This window comes from Phalacrocorax carbo, chromosome 4, assembly GCF_963921805.1.
Source record: "Phalacrocorax carbo chromosome 4, bPhaCar2.1, whole genome shotgun sequence".
NCBI classification, from domain to species: Eukaryota; Metazoa; Chordata; class Aves; order Suliformes; family Phalacrocoracidae; genus Phalacrocorax; species Phalacrocorax carbo.
Genome location: NC_087516.1, coordinates 56619866 through 56640898, shown reverse-complemented (window position 1 = coordinate 56640898; position 21033 = coordinate 56619866). Strand labels below are relative to the sequence as shown.

Genomic DNA, 21033 nt, shown 5'->3' with positions numbered 1-21033 from the left:
AACAAAAGCAAACTTAGCATTGCCCTCAGTGCTATATCAAAAGGAAGCAACCACAGAGGACAGGTCTTGTGAAACAGAACTGCTGTAATTAACAATGGTGCAGTTAGCACTCATGCTAAATAGATAAGCTGTGCAGGCTGCTATATTGCTACAAATCCCTACTTGTGTACTGCTGCTGGCTCTCTTCTCCATAGCACAGATGAATTCAGAGGAAAAGTGACTTCAGATGAAAACTTCAAGTACACCAGAAGGCCTGTGGAAGATTAAATCATAGTCTTATAAATAGCAAAGAATAGAACAATTTCTAAGTCTACCTTGTAGTCATGATGCTACATCAAGATCTTCCACTCTGGGCTCAGTAGGAAACGTTTTGCTGGAATTGTGAAAAAAATAGCTTTGAGCTATATACCACAAAGGAAGAACTACAAACAATCACAGCTACTTTTCTGATCATGTTTTGGATATTTCTTTCACATTTCTAAGTATTTCTGTGAACCTAAGAATGGGGAACTGCTAATAGCTTCAAGTTTAGCCACAACTGACTGTACAAACACAAAGTAGATATCAGTAGGCAACAGAGAACAGCAAACAGCAGATGAGCGGAAAGCAGTCACTCTAAAATTGAGCACAGTCTTACCTAGAGGAAAATGAAACATTCCCACTGTGAATATGCATAAGCTGGAATCACCAAAAATTAACATAAGAAATTATGTACCTCTAACAGTTTTAGAAGAAGATGCAAGAATGGTTACCTCTACAATTACCATATTTTTCTCCAAGAGATTGAGAAAAACCACAGATCTTTGTCTTTTGTACTGCTCCTTCGCATGAGTTTCACCACAGTTAGACAGGTTTTGCTACACAAAAGTTATTAATACCAATGACAAAAGTTATTAATACCCATGACAAAAGTTATTAATACCAATGTTATCACTAACGTTCCTGTGGAACTTATTTGAGAAACTGAATGCTGATGACCTTCAGTGGACCAAATTTCAATCAGTACATGTATAATCAACACAAATTTTGATGGAGAAGCACAGCTGACTTCACTGTCCAAGTGAATTTCCTCTCTAGGCAGGAGCCAATTGCTGGCTGCCTAACCTCTTTCCTTAATTAGCTAAATAAAATTTAGCAAGACAGGTGCTAAAGGGCAGATCAACCTATTTTTTTGCTGTAGTCTTTTGCATGTAGGAGGACCTGGTTTTGCTCCAATTGATTGTACCAGGCTGCTTCTCGAGGGTTTCAAAAAGCATGAAAGCTTGAGCACAGAGGAATTTATTCTAGAAAATTTTTACCGTCATCTCCAAAAGGAATTGTAAATGTTCCTCATGGGAGGCTGATCAAGTTGCCCAACATTTGCCCTGTGCTGTTCAGTGTTCAATTTCTCAAAAAACAGCTCCAGACACAGCCACCTCTTCTGCCAGATTTGGATACCTGCTGCAACACAACCGATAACATCCAGCTTACTGAGTAAGTGACTAATGAAAAATCTAGGTTGTCTGTTATGAAACTGTGCTAATGGTACACCACAGTTTCCCTTCTTCTCATGTGTGAAGAAGAGGGGATGGAGAAAAGCACAGTGTATAAAAAGTTCCCTACAGGAGTGGACTATTTCCTCAGTTTCCTCAGGGTAGCCCAGAAGAGGAAGGCAGGAATCAATGATGCTTTCATTTCTACACTGTAAAGTTGACACTTCTGTCCATGTACTCTGTTGGTGGTCTGGCTGACATTTCACAGACACAGAATACAAAAAGCTTCCTGATTTTTGTTTAAAGTGTGTCTCAAGGACTCAATTTATTGATAGCTTTGCTTGCATAATGAGGTGTTGACTTGTACTAACTTCTCGTACTGTGACTAGGAATGTATCGAGGAGAAAAATTTCCCTTGTGGCACTGTTATTAGGGAAATACATACGGGAATGGTCTCTCCAGAACACATGGTATGCAATGGCAACCAATTTTCCAAGACAGAGCTAGAACAAGCTTCATTCCTGTGAGAAAAGAGGAAAAAGAAATTAGACTCCTGCTCTAAAAGTCAAACTACAGCCCCTAGTTTGCAGCATTGGTGCCAAACTACTGCATATTGCATATTTTTTTAATGGGAATTCACTACTGAGACAGAATTTGCACACAAGACCAAGACATAACTCCATGAACCATGCAGAGCAAATAGTTCAAAAACAGATCCTCTATGTTTCTATACAGGGGAAGTTACTGCTGGAGCTATACTGTATGCTGTTCCTGTAAGTTTGTACTTGTACTCTGCTGCACGCCTAGCAGTACTGTGTGCAGGAAGTAGGGTCCCTGTGTCGCTGCTGAAACTGAGGAAAAGGAGTAATAGAGTTGAGGCTGGGAGAGCTGGGTGGAAGCAACTGAAGTATGTGGGAAACAAGGACTTGGGCAGCTGGTGTGGGAATGTGGAAAACACATCAGTTTAATAAAAGGATACAGTCTGGAGTTTCTGGTTTAGGCATAAAGGTGGAAAGGATTAGGGCACAGAGGTGGGTTTGTGCTTTCAGGTTCATGGCCATATGAAATCTTGAGTGAAGCTTCTGGAGTCAAGAGTGTCCAAGTCTCTGCTATAACTAGTCAGTCTGGTATTACTCGTTGGAACCAACATTTTAATTCTTTCAATGCTTAGACTCACAGATGTTTTCTTTACCATAGTTAATTCAATTTCTTACTTGGATTTTGCCTGTGACTTATATCATTTATTACAAGTCAGATTTCTTTGCCCAGGTATGGGATTCTCTCAGCTTATCCCACTGCCCTCTTTTGGACAACATGATACAACAGTGAGCCCTAGCTACTAACCCTCTGGCCAGCACCCCACTGATTTTACCAGGAGGGTGGACCTGAATTACTCAATTATTCCTCATTGCCTTCCCAAAGTCCCCTCTATACATGCCCAAAAGACAGAGATACATATCCTACAATTCGCTGTAGTTTAAGCTAACTTAAAGAGTGGTTCAACCCACTTGCCACTTCTGTGTTCTGCTGACCCTGTGCTTCTTACCATGGGATCTCTTGCGAACACAGCACAAAGCCTATTGGGGAAACGGCATGTGAACTACTATTCCCTTCTTCAGAATCACCTTCAGGAGAGGATGAAAGATGATGCAGATGGAAGATGTGGGACTCAAAATGGAACTGTGGGATTAACTCCAGTGGTTTTCCTGTGATGAGGACCCGCAGTGTATGGGTAGGTTCCAGACATAATGTAGCAAAGGGTGGTTTTCAGCAGAGCTTCTCAGCCTGGGGTGAGCTGCTGCTTGGGATCCTGTCAGCTGGTAAGACCTGAGAAGCATATAGAAATGGCCACCGTTGCAGTCATTCAAATTAAAACTGCAGTGAAGACCTGACAATTAAAATGCAGGCACTACTTCCACTGGGTAAATACAGCAGGGAAGAAGTGGTACACAGGAATGTTTGATTTTTGTACAAAGCTTTTGTTTGAAAAAAAATGTAGTATGTGTCATTGCTGATAGGGGTATTGAATAGCTCCCACTGCTGTGATACAGTTGAAATCTCTGCTGATGACAAGTAGTAGCTCTAAATTTTTGAAGCATGGAGCAGATCAGCACTAAAACACATTTTCTCCCTAAAGACTGCAGCCTATTGAATAACAAAGGTTTGTTAGTTGAAGTTGCTTGCAATCAACCCTTGCACAAAGCATGCATTCCCAATGCCAGCTGTTGTTAACGTATTGACAAGAAAACTGATTTCTTGGATGTGCAAACGTCAGGTGTTAGATTTCCTCATTTACCCTTTTCTACCAGTATAGAAATCACTGCATATAAAAATATTGTTTGCTCAATAGTACTAAGTGTGGAATAAATGCAAATAAGTAAAAAGAACTAAAAAAAAAAATTTTTTTTAAAGATAACAAGAAAACAAATCCCTACCTTTTTACCCATATTTAAGGACATCTATGTTTAGGGCTGCACAGTGTTTCAGCAAAAATCAGTGTCTGCTGAACATGCAAATGTCTTTACAGGAACCAAAGTTAGTGCAGTAAGAAAAAGACAGTTACATTTTAATTTTATAAATGTTTCTTGATGTCAGTCACATATTACAGATTGAAAAGTGAAATTAGGGACCATCAGGATGTATTCCTTCATCTGAAAGAGGTCACTATTCCAAATCTGTGGTTAACAGAATGGTTAAAAGGAAAACGTGTACTAAATGAAAAGACAGCAGCAAAAAAAGCAGATCTGAATTAATCTGGAATGAAGTCAAAAATTCATCTGGAAACAGCTTTAATAAAAAGCAGTCTCAGTCCTGGGATGTTCAACGAAGCCAGCTAATTAGCCCTGCAAAGACAGGGCAAAAAGACTATTTAAAAAGCACAAAAATGAAACTTAAAGAAAGACAATACAAAACAAATATCTCAACAAAAACGAGACGAGAATTCATTTTCCCTGTGGCGCTCTCCACAGCTCCTGAAAGTGCCTGCTGCTGGTGATGAATGAAATAAAGGGGAGGAGGGAGAACAGAGAGAAAGAGGTGTTATCTTACCAGCCGATGGAGCTTATCGCTCCACTCCCTTCATGACGCTGGGAACTCACAAGCCTATAAAATGTGCCTCAGCTCCCAGTCCCCTTCTCCTTCAGCAAAACCAAAAGCAAGAGGTGGCTGTACAGAGGAGGAATGGGATGCTGTTCTGCCCAGAGGTAGCTCTTCTGACTCAGCTGGTACAGCATTTCTAACAGTTTGAACACTGTAGCCAAAGCTTTTTCTGACAGATCTCTCCTTCCCGGTACCTGCTGTGCTGCCTTATTTCCTTTCTTCTCTCTTTCCTTTTCTTATCTGTTAGCAGGGATTTTGAAGGGTTGGGAGAGGGAGGAGGGAGAAGCACATCATTCCTGGAAGAGAGGAGAGGAACATCCAAGATGACTTCTGTCCCCACAGCCAACTGGAACGTGAGCATGAGCAGCAGGTGGAACTTGAGCCTTGCTGCATCGGGCGATCCCTGGGGACAGGAGCTGGGGGCGCCAGCTGGAAACGCTTCTCCCCCTGTAGCATCCTCAGCAGCCAACTTCTCCAATCAGTTTGTGCAACCCTCTTGGCGCATTGCCTTGTGGTCTCTGGCTTATGGTGGGGTGGTGGCAGTGGCTGTTTTTGGAAATGTCATTGTCATCTGGATTATTCTGGCTCACAAGCGCATGAGGACGGTGACCAATTACTTTCTGGTGAACTTGGCCTTCTCCGATGCCTCCATGGCTGCTTTCAATACTCTCATCAACTTCATCTATGCGCTGCACAGCGAGTGGTACTTTGGAGAGGCTTACTGCCGCTTCCACAACTTCTTCCCAATCACAGCTGTCTTCGCCAGCATCTACTCCATGACAGCAATAGCTGTGGACAGGTGAGAAAAGACAGGAAAAGTCTAGGGGTGAGAGATGGAGATCGGATTCTCTGCTGAAATAGAAATACAGAGATAACAATCATTAAGTGATGAGAGGCAGAGCCCTCAATAGATTGAGCTCCTCTGTACTTCTTTAAGATCTCTCCCTAACACAGTGGTTTTCTCCCTGTCTTTGGCCTTTTTCCTTCAGCCTTTCATTGGTTTTACTGTCTTGCTTTCTTTTACAACAAACTGTTTGACTTCAGCTGCTCTCTGTGCTCTATCTTTTAATACTAATTAATCTTTCAATACTAATTCTGTAACGGCAGCCATTATTTGGGGTTTTGCTTCCCCACCTGTGAAAACAGTATCTGTCCCTCAGTCAATATAATCTAATCCATACTGGTAAGGAGTTGTAGAGAGTGTGTGTGAAGGGAGAGGATTTCAAATTTCCCTCCACTTTGTATTTCTGCAGCTGGCAGAGGCGTTTGCCTCCTCTTTAGAAATCACTTCAGACCCTGTTTTTAATAGCTTTTCTTGCAGACAGCTCTGAGCTGCTTGGTTCCTCCTGATTTTAACTAATGAGACTATTTACATTGCCATCTGTGCATATCCAGAGGTCTGGCAAGAACATTGTTTGAAAGCGCTTGATTTTTTTCTGATTACTTGCAGCAAAACAAGCCTTTGTGACTGTGAAAGAAAAAAAGGGGGAAACTTTACCTTTGTGCTTTTGACAATAATGGAATAGGACAGCTGTAGTCTCCATAGAGTAAAGGGGAGATTTAGTTGTCAGATTTCCAACAGAGGTGCTTTGATGGCCCATCTTCTTCAGAAGGTGCTGTGAGTCTCCCCTGGCGAATGTTCCTTTCTTCATGATCATTTTCACATTTGCCATACTGGAGAGATAACTTACCCCATACTTTAGAAATCCAATAAAATCCTGAATTTTCATTCAGAAAAACAGATTGTTTTGTACTTCAGATCTTTTATTCCTTTTAGCAATGCACTGAAACTACTCACAAAACTCCTTTCTACGTGTTCAAGCCACATTATGCATCTCGCCTGAATTGACTTGGCAGAGTGGCAGCACTTTCCGGAGATGGTAATGAAGGTTTTATAAGGTTCAGTCCATCTTCTGAAATGTTATTTCTCATTTCCAGGTGCAAAGATTGAGAAACGTGGTATGGTACCTTTTGTCTGTGCTGTGGACAAGTTCATAATAATGCTTTTCTGTTCGCCCTACTAATTGCAAATTTTAGGTGGCATTTTCAGCCAAATGCATTTCTGTTCCGTGAAGCTGAAAATGAAAGAGAAAATTAGATTCTTAGCAACTGTTCTACTTCTCTGCTCTGGGGATGGGTGAAGACAGGAGGAAATCAGTACACTTTTCTCCTACCAGTGATGTATCTTACTGCCAACTGTTACTTCCCTTTAATAATGGAAGAGGTAGCGTAAAGCCAGTGATACTGTCTTTAAGCAGGCAAAGATTTCTTCCATTGTCAATTTGGGTTTAGCTTAAGATTCTCATCTAGCTTGAGGTTTTCAGAAAGATAAAAGGTTTTTAGCTGATGATGAGGATTTAACTGTTATTTCTGCAGCTGATCGTGTCATTAGCGGAGCAGTTACTAGGATGCTCTGAGTAAGGTTTTATCATTTTTATGACAAGAACACCCACAGAGATGTAGTACTTGCCTTGAAAGTTCCTACATTTATGTTAGGAAACAGGAGACAAAGGTGAATATTCCTTGGGAATTTAAAGGTGCATTTGTGGAGTTAGTAAAGCTCTGCTCCACACTGACTGAAGTGCAATGATCAGATACAAATATATTGGGAATGTTTTCCTTGGCTTAGCAATGTGAGACACTGGTGCTCAGAAGTGAGTCAATTACTAGTTATTCACTCTGATCTATTTCTTCTCTGAAAATCCCCTGAAGAAATCACAATTTCCACCCCACCACATCTTCCAAGCTCACCTGGCCCCAAAGACAAGTCAAAATCTTCGCTTGGGGGGAGCACAGTGAACAAGGCCACAGCTGTGTTTAGGTGAGTGCCCTGTAGTACCAGGAAGCATCATGTAAAACAAACAGAAGAGCAGTCTATCCCTCCTTCCCTATTCACACTGCTATTCCTTTTCCTTTTACATCAAATCACACCTGATGTGTTCGGCACTTTTAACCATTTCCTGGCTACCTCTGCAGAACAATTCTGCAGAGTCAAGAGGAAAACTGAGGGTCAAAGTGAATCCCAAGGAATATCCTCAGATGTACAGACTGCCCTATTCCAGGGCACAGATATGCTGGGTGGACATTTTTTAACATTTTGGTTCCCATTTGCTTTCTGTAGAAGTTCAGCCCGTGCTTCAGATAGGACACACTGCTTTAGTTTTGACCCAGTAAACTCATCCTTACACACGCATGTTCATTTAAAAATTAAAAGAAAAAGAAAGCTACAAATTAGGATAAAGCTACTGAAGGAACTGAAATGATGGGATCGTATCAGATGATTTTCCAGCAGAAACTTTTAACATCCCAAAATGCTGAAAGGTCATGAGTTGCGACTCACTAAAAAGTATGTCGTAATATGCTCTATTGATTGTTTTAGAACACCCAAATTTTCACAGCATATGAACGAGTCACTGTGATTCTAGACATCATTGAGCAGAGGTCACAGGCGGTACATGTTTCCTTTCACGTCTGATTATGTAGGTCATGTTGTCTAAGTTGTGTGCACTGTGAAATTACTGGACCGACACAGACTTCGGTGGAGTAGGCAGGTCCTGCAGTGGGGTGTGCTGCGTCTGGAGCTGAGGGTGAAAGTATGCAAGACTGCTTTATGACCACCTGGTCATTGAACATAGATTCAGATTTATGTGGGTTTATTCACACTTCTGCCCACCCCTTGCTGGTGGTCTTTTTTCCCCACCTTCTGCTTCTTTTCCAACAGGCTGTTTGCATTCCACTGCAGAGATGCCACAGGCAGCTGTAACCAAGCCAGCTCAAGTATCAGATGCAGCAAAGATTTTACACTGTACTGCTTCAAAGGCATTCGTCTGAGCATTCTGTAGCTCGTGCTGCACAGCACCACATTTACATTCCTTCCAGTGCAATAGTTCCTCTAGCTACCTTATGGGGATAAACTTTTAAAATAGCCTAATTAAAACTGAATAGGGCACAGTTCTGGAGCCAATATGCCCTTGCCACTGCCCGGTGCACGATCCTAAAGGGTCATGTTTCTTAACTCCATCTGTGGCTACTGGCTGTGGTACACTTCTTGGACATATTGAAAATAGTAACTTAGGCAGAATTTAAGCCATTTGGCTCTGGCCATTGAAGACCCAGTGTCCCTTCCTACTGGTTCTTAGCATGCAAATGAGGTGGTTCATGTACACTGGCAATTAATTTCCAGTCCCAAGATTGCATCATTATACAAGCAGTTCTGTGTGTAGGCCTAGAAATTCTCTGCAGATAGCTGATGGTTAAAGTGGAATTTTGGAAATGTAGCAATATAGCATAAAATAACATGCCTTACTTAGTATATTTTTATGCATTTTTTCCTGATATTAGCAGATTTACAGTATGACTTTCTCAGTAATTGTTCTCTTAGCAATTCCCTAATGATTTCCTCATTTCAACAAGATTAACTCTTTGTAAAAGCAACTGCTTTAGAATTAAGCAAGGTATTCTAACAGTGATGGTGAGTAGCTGCTGATCCTATTCACATCTTATGACTTCTTTTCTTCCTAATACGCAAGCAAAGTTTTGGTCTTTGAAGAGCTATTACATATATATTAGATTCCTTTATATGCAAAAGTAATTGAAAAGAATGACATATATGTGCCAATATTTCACACAAATGTAAATAAAATTATATTTATGATACACCAATGTTCTGCATTACTGCAACACAGCCTACAAGGCTTACTGCTGCTCAACATGATCAACATAATAGCATCAAAAGACCTATGTAACTTTTATTAAAAAATTGTTAGGAAAGAGAAAAACAATGGATTTGACCTAATCCTTTCTAAAGATCAGATCCTGCCAGATGTTACCCATCTCTCCTAGCCCTATACTCTGCAAAAGTCCCAGCCCATTTTTCAGTTCAGTTCCTTGCAGAATCAAAGGTATTGCAATAGCAGAACAACAAAATAAAGTCCATGTTAAAGAGAATTCCACTTTCATGCACTTCTTTTTAATCACAAAATTTTCCTCATGTGTTGTGTTGATGTAAACTCTGGAGCTGTTACAATTTGCCGTCTCAGTGAGACATTAATAATGAAAGTCCAATAATTACCTTCAAATCAGGAGATTATCAAAGTAAATCACCATTTTTAAAACTTAAAACTTGATCATATCACAAAGTCCCGTTATGATTTCAATAGTAACTTCATCTTTTGCCCCTTTATTGGTCCTTCTGTTAGAACAAAATGCCCTTTTTTTTTGACCTACAGGAAGATACAGAGCTTTAGTCCATATTTGTCTAGTCCAACAGAGCTGTTATTAAACTTCCTAATTGCATTTATTCCATAGAACTGTGTCTATAACTCTATTTTTAGAGGGAATAAGGCTATTAAAATTAGAGCTAAAAGGTATATTTGCACTCTTGCCTCTGGTACCCCAGACAGCTCACTCAGGTATGATTATAGAGCATCATGTTGTTAATGTGGATAACATGTTGACATCATGATGATGTTTTTAAAAATTTGAGTGAAAAAAACAAATAATAAAACAATTTTCAGCAGAATGGGAATCAGAATCCAAGAGCCATGGGCCCAGCTTTCTTTTTCCCAACACCCCGACACAAACTTTGTTGAACATCAGACCGAAAATCAAATCAACCTTCACTAATAAAATAACAGATAATTAGAGAATCTCCATGTTTCAGAATATGATTGATTCTTGTTATTAGAAGTCTCTGTTTCCTTTTGGTTGCCCTTCTCGTTTCTTTTTAATAAGCTTCTTTAAGTTTTTATAGTTCCTCCTTTTTAAATTAAACACTACCACAGGAGCTTTTTTTTGGCTTTTATTGTTTCTGCAGATATGTTAAAACCAGCCATACTTTAGACACTATTTGAAAAATAATAACGTTTAAGCCTGATCATAGACACTGTTCAGGACCAACTCAAGAGCTCCTTGTTTACTTTGGGCTCCTCCTCATAGATGCTCCATAGAGCAGTGATTAATGTTGACCAAGAATATATTTTATGTCTGCACAGAAGTCACTGATATATTCTATTATTATTGCATTACATGCTATCACAACCTTTTAATTTCTTTTGGCATGTCACCTTTATTCCTGTGAATTAGCTGAGTGTATAATCATGAAGTTTATTTTTTCAGAGTCATGCTTGGGTTTTCAAACCATAAAATTCTATATTATTCATGAATCAATTTGTTTTATTTGACTTGATTTTAAAGTATATTTAACATGCAGTTTTATCCCTCCTCTTGCACAATCGCCTCTTTTTTAAGAACCTTTATATTACAATGTAATATTCATACTACCCACTTTCTAGTATGTCTATTACACCAATATTCTTATTCAAAACTTGTCATTCTAGTTTCCCACCTTATTTCTTAGACTTCTAATATGTCCACAGAAACACATGTATACTGGGTCAGTTTTCTCTTTTTCTGTGATGTTGTTCACTTACTGATGGCTGTTAATAATCCCTCTATCCAGCATAATATGATACAAACTTGTAAACAAAGACAGTTACGAGGCATAAACACACGATTCATTTTATTAAATGAAACCTAAATTCATCATGTGTACACACACAGATCCTCAAAATATTGCTAAGGCTCTTCATTGTCTTCAAGTGTATGCTGTAAGAGCAGTTACTGTCACTAAGTAGTACCACAAGACCTATAAATGGATGCTACTGAAATTCTGAGGTAGGCAGTTGGCACATTGAAAAATGTATTATCTTTCCGGTATAATACATTTGGTATCTGTCTCTGCATGAGTTCCTATACCTGGGGCAAAGTCTTCATGTGCCATAACCATTTTAAACTGATAGTCCTGCCAAACTATACATGACCATCTTTGATGTAGAATAACATTACATGAGTTGGGAGTTAAATATCTGTTATCTGTCCTGTGTGCTCGGAAACGCTGAAGTGTAGGGAAATGTGTAAGTGAAAAAGTGATCTCAAATACATCTAACGGGTTAGGATATGGACTGCACAGGGCATGATCCTATGTTGTGGTCATATGGTAGCGGCATCAGCAAAAGATGCACACCAAGGAAATGTACACTGGTACTTGCATTCTTTGTACATATGCTTGGTACCAAGTGTTTTGTGCTCCAAATAGAGGAGGTTGAAGCAACGGTAGGCAGGAAAACTGCATCACTCAGCCATCTACCATCCCCTGCACAGAGCTCAGCCCAAACAGAACTGCAGCCTTTGGCCACTCTTTCACTCCCCTTCCTTCAAACTCTGTGTCTCAAAATAAATGGTTTCCATGTAAAAGAAGAGAGAATTTGCCCTGAAGGCTGGGGAGAAAGAGGTGAACATAACAACAAGGAAAACAAAAAGCTAGATGGATTTCTTTTCAGGTTTCTTGTGCTTTACAGGCTATTTTCCCCAGAGAGATCTCCCCCTCGTATCTGAGAATATTTTCACCCAAAGAAATCAATGAAGGGAGTTTCTGTATACTCACTGTGCTGTTTTTTCCACAAGATGTTATTTTATTGTTAGTTATCTTTACCTGCCTCTGGTGTCACATAACTGCACAAAAAGCTACCTGTCCTACCCTCAAAATAAATTTCAATACAGCTTTTTTTCCAAACTAATGGATGACTTCATAGTCATGACTTCATGAATCAGCCTTGGTCACTGCACATCATGAAGGGAAAAATGCAAGATATGTTTTTAAAATTATCACTATTATTACTGTTATTACTTTGCCAAACTATGGAATTCAAACAGGAAATCCCTTCCCCGTTTCTCTGTGTTTCCCAATTTGTATTTTAAGATGAAACACATCATATTTCTGGGTTCCAGTATCTATGCTGCCCTCTGAAACATACTAGTCCTCAGAACTGGAGAGAAAAAGTTGAACAGGAGAGCATTAAGGGTTCAGAAATCAAGAAGTGAAACATAAAATACTCTTTATGACTTGGGGGCCTGAAATAATTTTGGGGGTTTGACAATTCACTTTCTTTCTGAGAAAAGAGGTGAAATAGTTTCTGCAGAACAGCCTGATGCAATGGCCACAAGATTCAGACTGTCAGTGACACAGGAAAAGTAATCCATTTCTTGCTGTGGTACAAACTCATAACGATCAGGCAAAAAGACTGAATCTTTTTGGGTTTTAGTAAAAATCCATGTCACAGTTACATTATTGGTAACATACTGAGACAGTTTGGGAATAAATATAAGCATAACAGCTATTTTTTCCTCTTCATTTTGCATTGAGTAAATATTCTATTTAACAAGCTGCTTTCAAAAGTTGCAGTGAAAAAATGAGGTAGATACGCCAATATCTTGAGGAGTATAAGCAACATTTACAACAGCAACTAGCCCCAGGTGTCCTTGTTCCAGGCAGGAAACATCATCTGACAAGTTCGAACTGTGTGTTCAAATGAGAAGTTCATTTTAGACGGACTCTTAGCCTTAAATACATTTTCTCAGTGCCCTTATTTATAGCTTACTGAAAACTATAAAAAGATGTGTCTGTGGTTTACTATGTAACGTAGCCTGCGGTACTTTTCAAACATAGTCAAGGGTGGGGTTTTTTGTTTGCCTTTTTTCCCCTTGAATATTGTTGCCTATATGCATGTATTTCTGACTGATTTACCAACCAGGACAGAAATTTGTATTATTCACATACCTGTGTTTACCTAAAATAAAATTGTTTCAAAATAACTGCAGAAACAAGAAGGAAGCCATTCAGATGAGTGTCATACATGTAGGCAATAACAGAATGGGTTGCAGTCTGTGCAGACGGAGCTGTTTTTGCAGACTTTGCATTGATATTGTTCCTTGATATCCCAGGTAGATCATATTCACAGAATAGGAGAGACAGAAGCCCTTCTGTCAAGGGAAGTCAGTTAGTCCATCATTTTATGAGACAGACAAAAGAAAAGTGTTATCACTTTTCTATCTGTACCCATAGGTATAGAATACATTGTGTAAAATCAATTACGTAGTTATAAAAATCTAGCTCATTGCCAGTTACCAAAATGTTCCTCAAGTAGGAAGCATTGCATTGTTGATGAGAACTCAGCTATACTGAAGAATTTCAATATTCCTGTTTGAAGGTTTCTGTTAAGAGGTACCCAAAAACAAGGCACTGGACGCTAGTTCTGATTTCAGAAAAACTGCAGTGTTACCCCCTGCTCAAAGCACAACAGCCATTCACCAAGAGCAGCACATGTGCCTCTGGGTAAATCAAGGCCAAATTATCCCTCTGGGATATTGCCCACTGATCACTCAAGCATACAGTGTGTGTGTTTGTTTGTCATGCTATCATATACTCTTTTTTATGTCATTAGCTTTAAGGTTATCACTATATTACAGTAACATTGTTTGCTGTAGATCCTCCTGGCCACCAAAACCAGTCTTACTCAACAGTCAGAGACAGTCCTACAAAAATGCCTGTAGCCTGTAGCAAAAATTTCCTGCAGAGAAAGTCAGTCTAAATGAATTAATGCAGACCACTCCCACAAGACAAGATGGAGCCTTGCACTACTGGGTAGAAGATAAAGACTAAAGAATGCAAAAGTTAAAGATTTGGTTTTCATCGCACAAAAACTGCCTCTAAAACCTCACAGTTTGTTCCATCCCCTTTAGTCTATTCTATCTACCTTACAGATAACCTTTTGTAGGATTTTCCACAACAATGCTTTAAATACAGACAGGGAATCATAGCAATTTCCCTACCTAAGTTTCTTAATCACCTGTTGATTCCAAATACAAAATTTCAAAACCAGCTTCTGTTTTGAGGGAATAACAACATCTGTGCATTCATGAAGAAAGTGTGCTCTGCTGTCTGCCGTTGGTGAGCCAGTAATATGCAAACATTATGATTTTCTCTCAGTCTCTTCCTTTGTCAAGTCCCAATTTCCTGATACAATCTGGGGATGAATTGATTACTTTTTTCCCCATTTGAGTTTATAAACACGCTGTAAACAGGTGAATCAAATCACTTAGGATGATTAAAGGATTCCAACTGTGTCTCCAGATGGGCATTTGTAGGATCCAATTTTGAATATGGTTTTGTTTTAAAGACATCTTATGTATTTTTGCTACAATTTTCTAGAGAACGTGTTAAAGAGGGAAGATTTTCCTGCTTGTATTAGTCAGTGTATGCTGTTTTACAAAAAGATAAATTATGATTATTTTTTCATCATTGGTACTGTCAGGACCATTACACACAAACTTCAGAAGCTTTCATAGTACTTACCAGCTATTTGTCTCTTATGCTATTTTCAAACTGTAGCAGAGCTACATGATTATGCTGTCATTATAACCACTGGCTTAAAGAGTTTATCAGTGTTATTCAAATGAGAGTGTCCCTATTATTTTTTCAGAAAAAACAGATTTTCTTGATTTGATGAACCCAAGAAACAAGTACCAAACAGTAAATTGTAGACTCCAGCCAAACCGAGCAGTTCTGAAGGAAACTAGATCTATTCTGACCCCAGCAGATAAGAAAAGAGTCTGGAAGGAAAAGAGCACTGCAGCAAGTACATCATGATGTACCAGCCATTGTATCTTGCAGCCTGACTGACTTCTCATAAAGTTCAATGGAAAGACTCTTGCTGACTTCAGTAGGAATTAGCTAAGACTAACACAAGCCAAGGCTGGAAGAAAAGCAATGACAGTGGGATATAGCATGACGATAACAGCAAACAAAATCATGTGCTAATGATTCTAGTGATGAAACTAAAGTGCTACTTAAAAAAGCTTTAGAGTACTGCGTAGAATACGGCACAGATGTTGAATAATCCACATTCTTGTAAGTGTTGGATTGAGTCTTTACCTGCACATATTTACATCCCTAAATTTCTAAATGTGCATATTGCGTCTTATAATTTTCTCCCAAGTGTTAGTGTTCATGTTGGTTAGAGTAATAATGGTTTCTGCTTGTGATAAATAAGCATGAGTTGCTTCTTTTCAGTTGATATGTACTTTAGATTCAGCATCCCTGCTTTATTGTGTGGAAAAGCTACCTGTGGCGTTCTCAGCAGCTCCTACCAGAGTGAGAAAGCATTAGAAGTCCCATCCTGAAATCAAATGACCACAGTGAGAGTTCAGAGCTCTTTGTCTGGCAGGGCATCCCATTGCTCCAGCCCGGTGACTGACTGAAGAGTAAATATCCAAAGACTGCAAAGGAAACTGGCAAAGCACCCCACTGAATAATTTTTGTGTGGCTACAGAAAGCTTTTCAGCAGTGTAACAAGCCTTCAGTTGCTTATAGCAATTATAAATCCTTCTTCAGCTCAAATGCTTACCATATTTTAGTGTCCTTAGAGACAGAGGTGTGGGGAGGTCCAAGGTCTGTGTATAAATATCACAACATGGTGGACCTACAAGGGCTTCAGCACTCACCCAATTTCACTGACTTCAGGATTGCGTAAGTTCAGGCCACTTGAAAGAACAGTGGAGAAGCAGAACAGTCATTAAGACAGAAGACATCAGAGCATCTGAGAAGTCCATCTGTTCCCCTTGCACACAGTTTATGGATGGCTGATAAGAGAGACAACAACACTTTAGGAGTTCTGTCCCATACACCTGCAGAAGCAAAAGGGCTTGCCACCACAGAGTCCTACTGTCAAAATATTGTGCTTTTCTACCAGTTTACCTGGTAATCTCTGGTTCACTAGGGATGATTCTTCTCATGTCTTTTGCCTTTACATGCCCCAGTGTCCTTTCTTATTCTTTCCTCTCTCAACCCATTTTCTATCTCCTATTATTCCACAATCCTCCTTTCTTTGTTTCTCCTCCTGTTAGTTTCTCATTACTCGTTTCACTTCTATTGCTGTTTTTGCATTCAGCAAACTGTTCCCCAGTCTTAGTTCTTTTGCTTTTGCTCCAGATCCTCTATGTCATCATTCTCCCTTTCGTTTCTGGCCTACTTACAGAATCCTCTTTTTCCTACACCATGTTCAGCACAATTCAGACAGCATATCTGTTGCTCACCCATGTAACTGGCACTTTGCCATACAAAATATATGTAAGTAAGGAAATGAGTCTTAATGATAGAGCTACACCATGAAAGATGACAGTTGTCAGCTGTGGGTAACTGGAATACATAGGGGCAATATCCTGCATCATACATACATATTGTCCCATACATAGCCTCCTCACCTCGCTAATTTTCTGAGCAACACCTAAGCATGGAGCCTCTATCCTGTGCTAGCAGAAGTTTTCATTCCAGATGGAAACACCCTGGCTAAAATAGACAGAGATCAAAGGCAAGGGCTAACTGAAAAAAATTAGCTTCTGTTCCTGCAGGTTGAGGCTGAAGAGACAGACGACTTACCACCTTTAGGTACCAGTAATGGCAAGATTTCCAACAAACAAAATTATATGCCAAGTGGCCAAGTCTCCTTTGCAAATGACAGCTAACAGTGCAGGAAGGACTTAATTCCCTTCTGAGGTTCTTTTGGCTACAGAGTTTAACATCCAGAGACAGCTCAGCTACAGAGGTCATTTTTAACCTTCAGCTAAGAGTCATTCTACATTTTCCACCATCCTTAACTATGGCAGTGGTGGCTTCCCTAGGAAAATGCCACCAAACTTATAGGACAAATTTGAGTGAGTCTAACAATTGCAGCTATAAAGCAATATCTCACTATGTTAATTAAGCTATTTTGTTTCTAAGAAAAACCACTTAGGGAACAAGCTAGATACTTCATTGTACTTGTTAGTGTACTGGCAAATTAGAATAAATCAGGTTTTTTATCAAAGGCTCAGTAGTAGAGAACTGTCAATACTCTCTGGTCAGCTAAGTCCTTCCTGCATAAAGGCATTATTGACGGAATGGTCAAGGCTTGTCCACCTCCTCCCCATCTTGCTTGTTAGAATGACTGCCTGCTATGTTTTTGTAATCTATCTTGTGCAAAAGCTAGGCTGTTGGCTTAGCACTCAAATTTAAACAAGAAAGACAAGTAGCTTTTCATCTGATCCTTGTCCTTTGACTTACCTTACTCAGACAGCCAATAGTTAAAATTTCCAACAGTACAGCTATATGAGTCATCTCACACAAACAATCCACATCTTTAAAGGGCAGTCACCAGACAGGGAGATAAAACAACAGAATTTTATCTTAGCCAAAGAGAATTACTGCTGGTACCTATTGGGAATAAGAATAATATAACTGGAAGTATGAATAATGTGAACGTATTAGAAATCTGACAATAGCATATAAAATAATGTCCATGTGCAATCTGAAGAAAACTAGCAATTGAAAGGAATGATTCCAGGCTAAGAGGAGATGCCTTAAGAGTCCCAAAAGCAAGTGAAAATTATTACTTTTTTATGGGCTATCACCTACTACAGGTAAAGATCATCAAACATTTTGGACAGTATCTGGCAGCCCACGCTCAAGCTAACTCAGTTTGAAAGACAGGACTCATGACTACAAGCTCATCTTCATTACCAAGTTGTACATACTCTTTGGAGGTGAAGCAAACTAGGGGGTAGAGGGCAACAATCTAACTGATGCATATTTTCATGAGATCTGTGGCTCTCTCAGGACATGGCACCCAGCACTTGAATAAAGATATTTCATAGTTAGTATGTAATATCAAAAGCACCAGTTTAGCTGAAAAAAAAAAACACCAAAATGCAGGTAAATGAGAGGGGAAATAATTAACGTGTAGAAAAAAAAATACGTAAGTGCAGTAAAAATAATGGAAAACTAATAGGCTTGAAATTCTAGATATGGAAATGGATGATTCAGAACTGAAGTTAGTTTAGATCACACTCTTTCTGACAGCATTGAGATGTTTTAAGGTATTAGCACAGCTATCATGTCTACTAGAGTCTGTGTACCACTATGATGGCAGATATTGGATTTATCCCATATTTGATAGTTAACTATAAACAGAGTTGTTTTTCTAAAACAAATATCTATTCTATAATTACCCATCTCTCAAATACGAAATTTCTAAAGAGTAGGAATACCTTGAATTAAATTTGTTTGCTGTAGTAGGTAAATACAGATGCAAAAGTTTACTTGCACAAATTCTTATCAGGACCATTAACTTATGAATATTATTATTATTGCCCTGTAGCTAATGTCTGAACCTAAAAATCTTGAATAAGTCTGCCTAGAACCTAGATGCGTACTGTAACAATTAGGACATGTTGCACCTTCCTTCATGTTAGATGAGTGCTACTCTTCTAATTGCAGCAGATCAGAACTTATTCATCCAAAACAACCCTGTGCAAGGCTACAGGCTTGGGAAGGGGTGGCTGGAGAGCTGCCTGGCAGAAAAGGACCTGGGGTGCTGGTTGACAGCCAGCTGGACATGAACCAGCAGTGTGCCCAGGTGGCCAAGAAGGCCAACAGCATCCGGGCTTGTATCAGGAACAGTGTGGCCAGCAGGAGTAGGGATGTGATCATGCCCCTGTACTCGGCACTGGTGAGGCCACGCCTCAAATGCTGTGTTCAGTTTTGGGCCCCTCAGTACAAGACATTGAGGTGCTGGATCGTGTCCAGAGAATGGCAACGAAGCTGGTGACAGATCTAGACAACAAGTCTTATGAGGGGCTGCTGAGGCAACTGGGGTTGTTTACCCTGGAGAAAAGAAGGCTGAGGGGAGACCTTATCACTCTCTACCACTACTTGAAAGGAGGTTGTAGTGAGGTGCATGTCGGTCTCTTTTCCCAAGTAACAAGTGATAGGACAAGAGGAAATGGCCTCAAGTTGTACCAGGGGATGTTTAGATTGGATATGAGGAAAAAATTCTTCACTGAAAGGGTTCTCATGCACTGGAACAGGCTGCCCAGAGAGGAAGCAGTTGAGTCACCTTCCTTGGAGGAATTTCAGTCATGTAGATGTGGCACTTGGGGACATGGTTTAGTGGTGGACTTGGCAGTGTTGAGTTTACAATTGGACTCAATGATCTTGAAGGTCTCTTCCCATCTAAATGATTCTATGATTCTATGAAAAAGCGACTGATTCAAATCAATGGCAGCTTATCCATTGATTTCAATGGATTTTAATTCAAATCCTGCCTGGATTTGGAAGCACAGATCCAAGCAGTCACCTAACAGTATAAGAAGGGGTCTCATGATGAGAACACAAAAAGTAAACGTCACGAGTGGCTTTGAAATTTTTTTATCTATGAATGTCAAAAAGGCAAACATAAACAAAAAAATACAGTCACATATTAGTGTTGCTTTGTAATAGAATCTACTAATTTATGCTTGCTTATCTACAAAATAATTAATTCTCTGTGAGTGTCAAGTAAACCGATTTTATAACTTCTAAGCCCACAGCAACACATAAACTCTCAACAATAGCACAAAATCTACAAATGCTGATGAGACAAAGTGATTTTTGTTTCACAGTCCTGCCATACAATGCCTATTACTGCCTATGTAATTTCCCAATCAGAAAATAGTCTTTGTCCCAGTACATCTTTATATGAGGTAGAAATGTAGAGAAAGAGGAGATGAAGAGCCATAGTACATCTTTTACTTATTGCAATTCCTTTAGAATGTATAAACGACAGAAAGTGGGAAGCAATACTAGAAAATTATGAAAATATTTTCTCTGTACAAATACGTGTCCTTTGGCTTTCTAACTGTATTTAAAACCTGAAACAGACAGGGACAAGGGCAGTTACCTGGCATGAAAACTGGAGACCTACAATGGAAACAAAAAAAGGCCATTAGGAAATCACTGATATACTCCAATAATCTTGTCAAAGATGATCAGATAACTGGACATGTGTACTGTGAAAGAGAGTGAAAGTATATGGGCTATAATTATTTTCTGGCAATGAGTTTGCTTCTTCCAGAATTAGTACTAATCCCTGTGACTGATGACAAACTGGTGAAACCAATCCAGACATCCTCCTAGAAATTTGTAAAACTCTCACTGGTAAAATATTCAAGCTAGTTTTCATATTCACCCCAGTTTTCTATCTGCTTCAGGTGGTTTCATATAATAAGAAAATAAATTAAAAAAAAAAAGACGACAAGGAAACACAGAAAAGAGTATTTTGATTTTGTTAGTTTCCTTTTTGACTTGCCCTGATTATTCCTGAGGAGCTTCTAAATCATTGTTATTCTAATTCTGATTTCAGAAAAGCAATGGTTTGGGAAACGCAGTGTAGAATGCCAGTGCTACCAATGACTGCAGAAGGGCAGACTTCAGTTTCCTGAATAAGCACAGATACACTGAATACTTCCATGGAAATTTCTTTACTTAAATTGCTGATCCACTAACTCCTACATTAACTAACAAACAGCATTGTGTTTCAATCATGAATAAAAGGATTTTTTAATTGTACTTTGGGAACCCTCTGGACATGAAGCAAAATATTAATGTAAAAAACATTTCCTGTGTTGTTTTGGAAAATACTAGGATGTCAGATTAAAAAAACATGTAGCCTGTTATTCAGTATGCTATATTAGTAACACAATATGGACATACCAGTCAGTACCTCCCTGCCCTGGTTTTACTGAAATACAATAATTTCTTTAAATGCGATTC

The 21033-nt window shown here is 39.2% G+C and overlaps 1 protein-coding gene across 2 annotated transcripts in view; it reads left to right on the top strand.

Moving 5' to 3' along the window:
* The first annotated feature begins 4581 nt into the window (after positions 1-4581).
* Positions 4582-21033, top strand: part of TACR3 (tachykinin receptor 3) — a 41535-nt gene continuing 25083 nt past the window's right edge. Inside the window, exons 1-2 of one of the 2 annotated variants that reach the window (XM_009506624.2) lie at positions 4582-4675; positions 4914-5370. In XM_009506624.2, the coding sequence (XP_009504919.2) occupies positions 4582-4675; positions 4914-5370 (551 nt within the window). Of the gene's footprint in view, positions 4676-4826; positions 5371-21033 lie in introns of those variants that run through there. The other variant, XM_064450846.1, reaches the window with a different exon arrangement.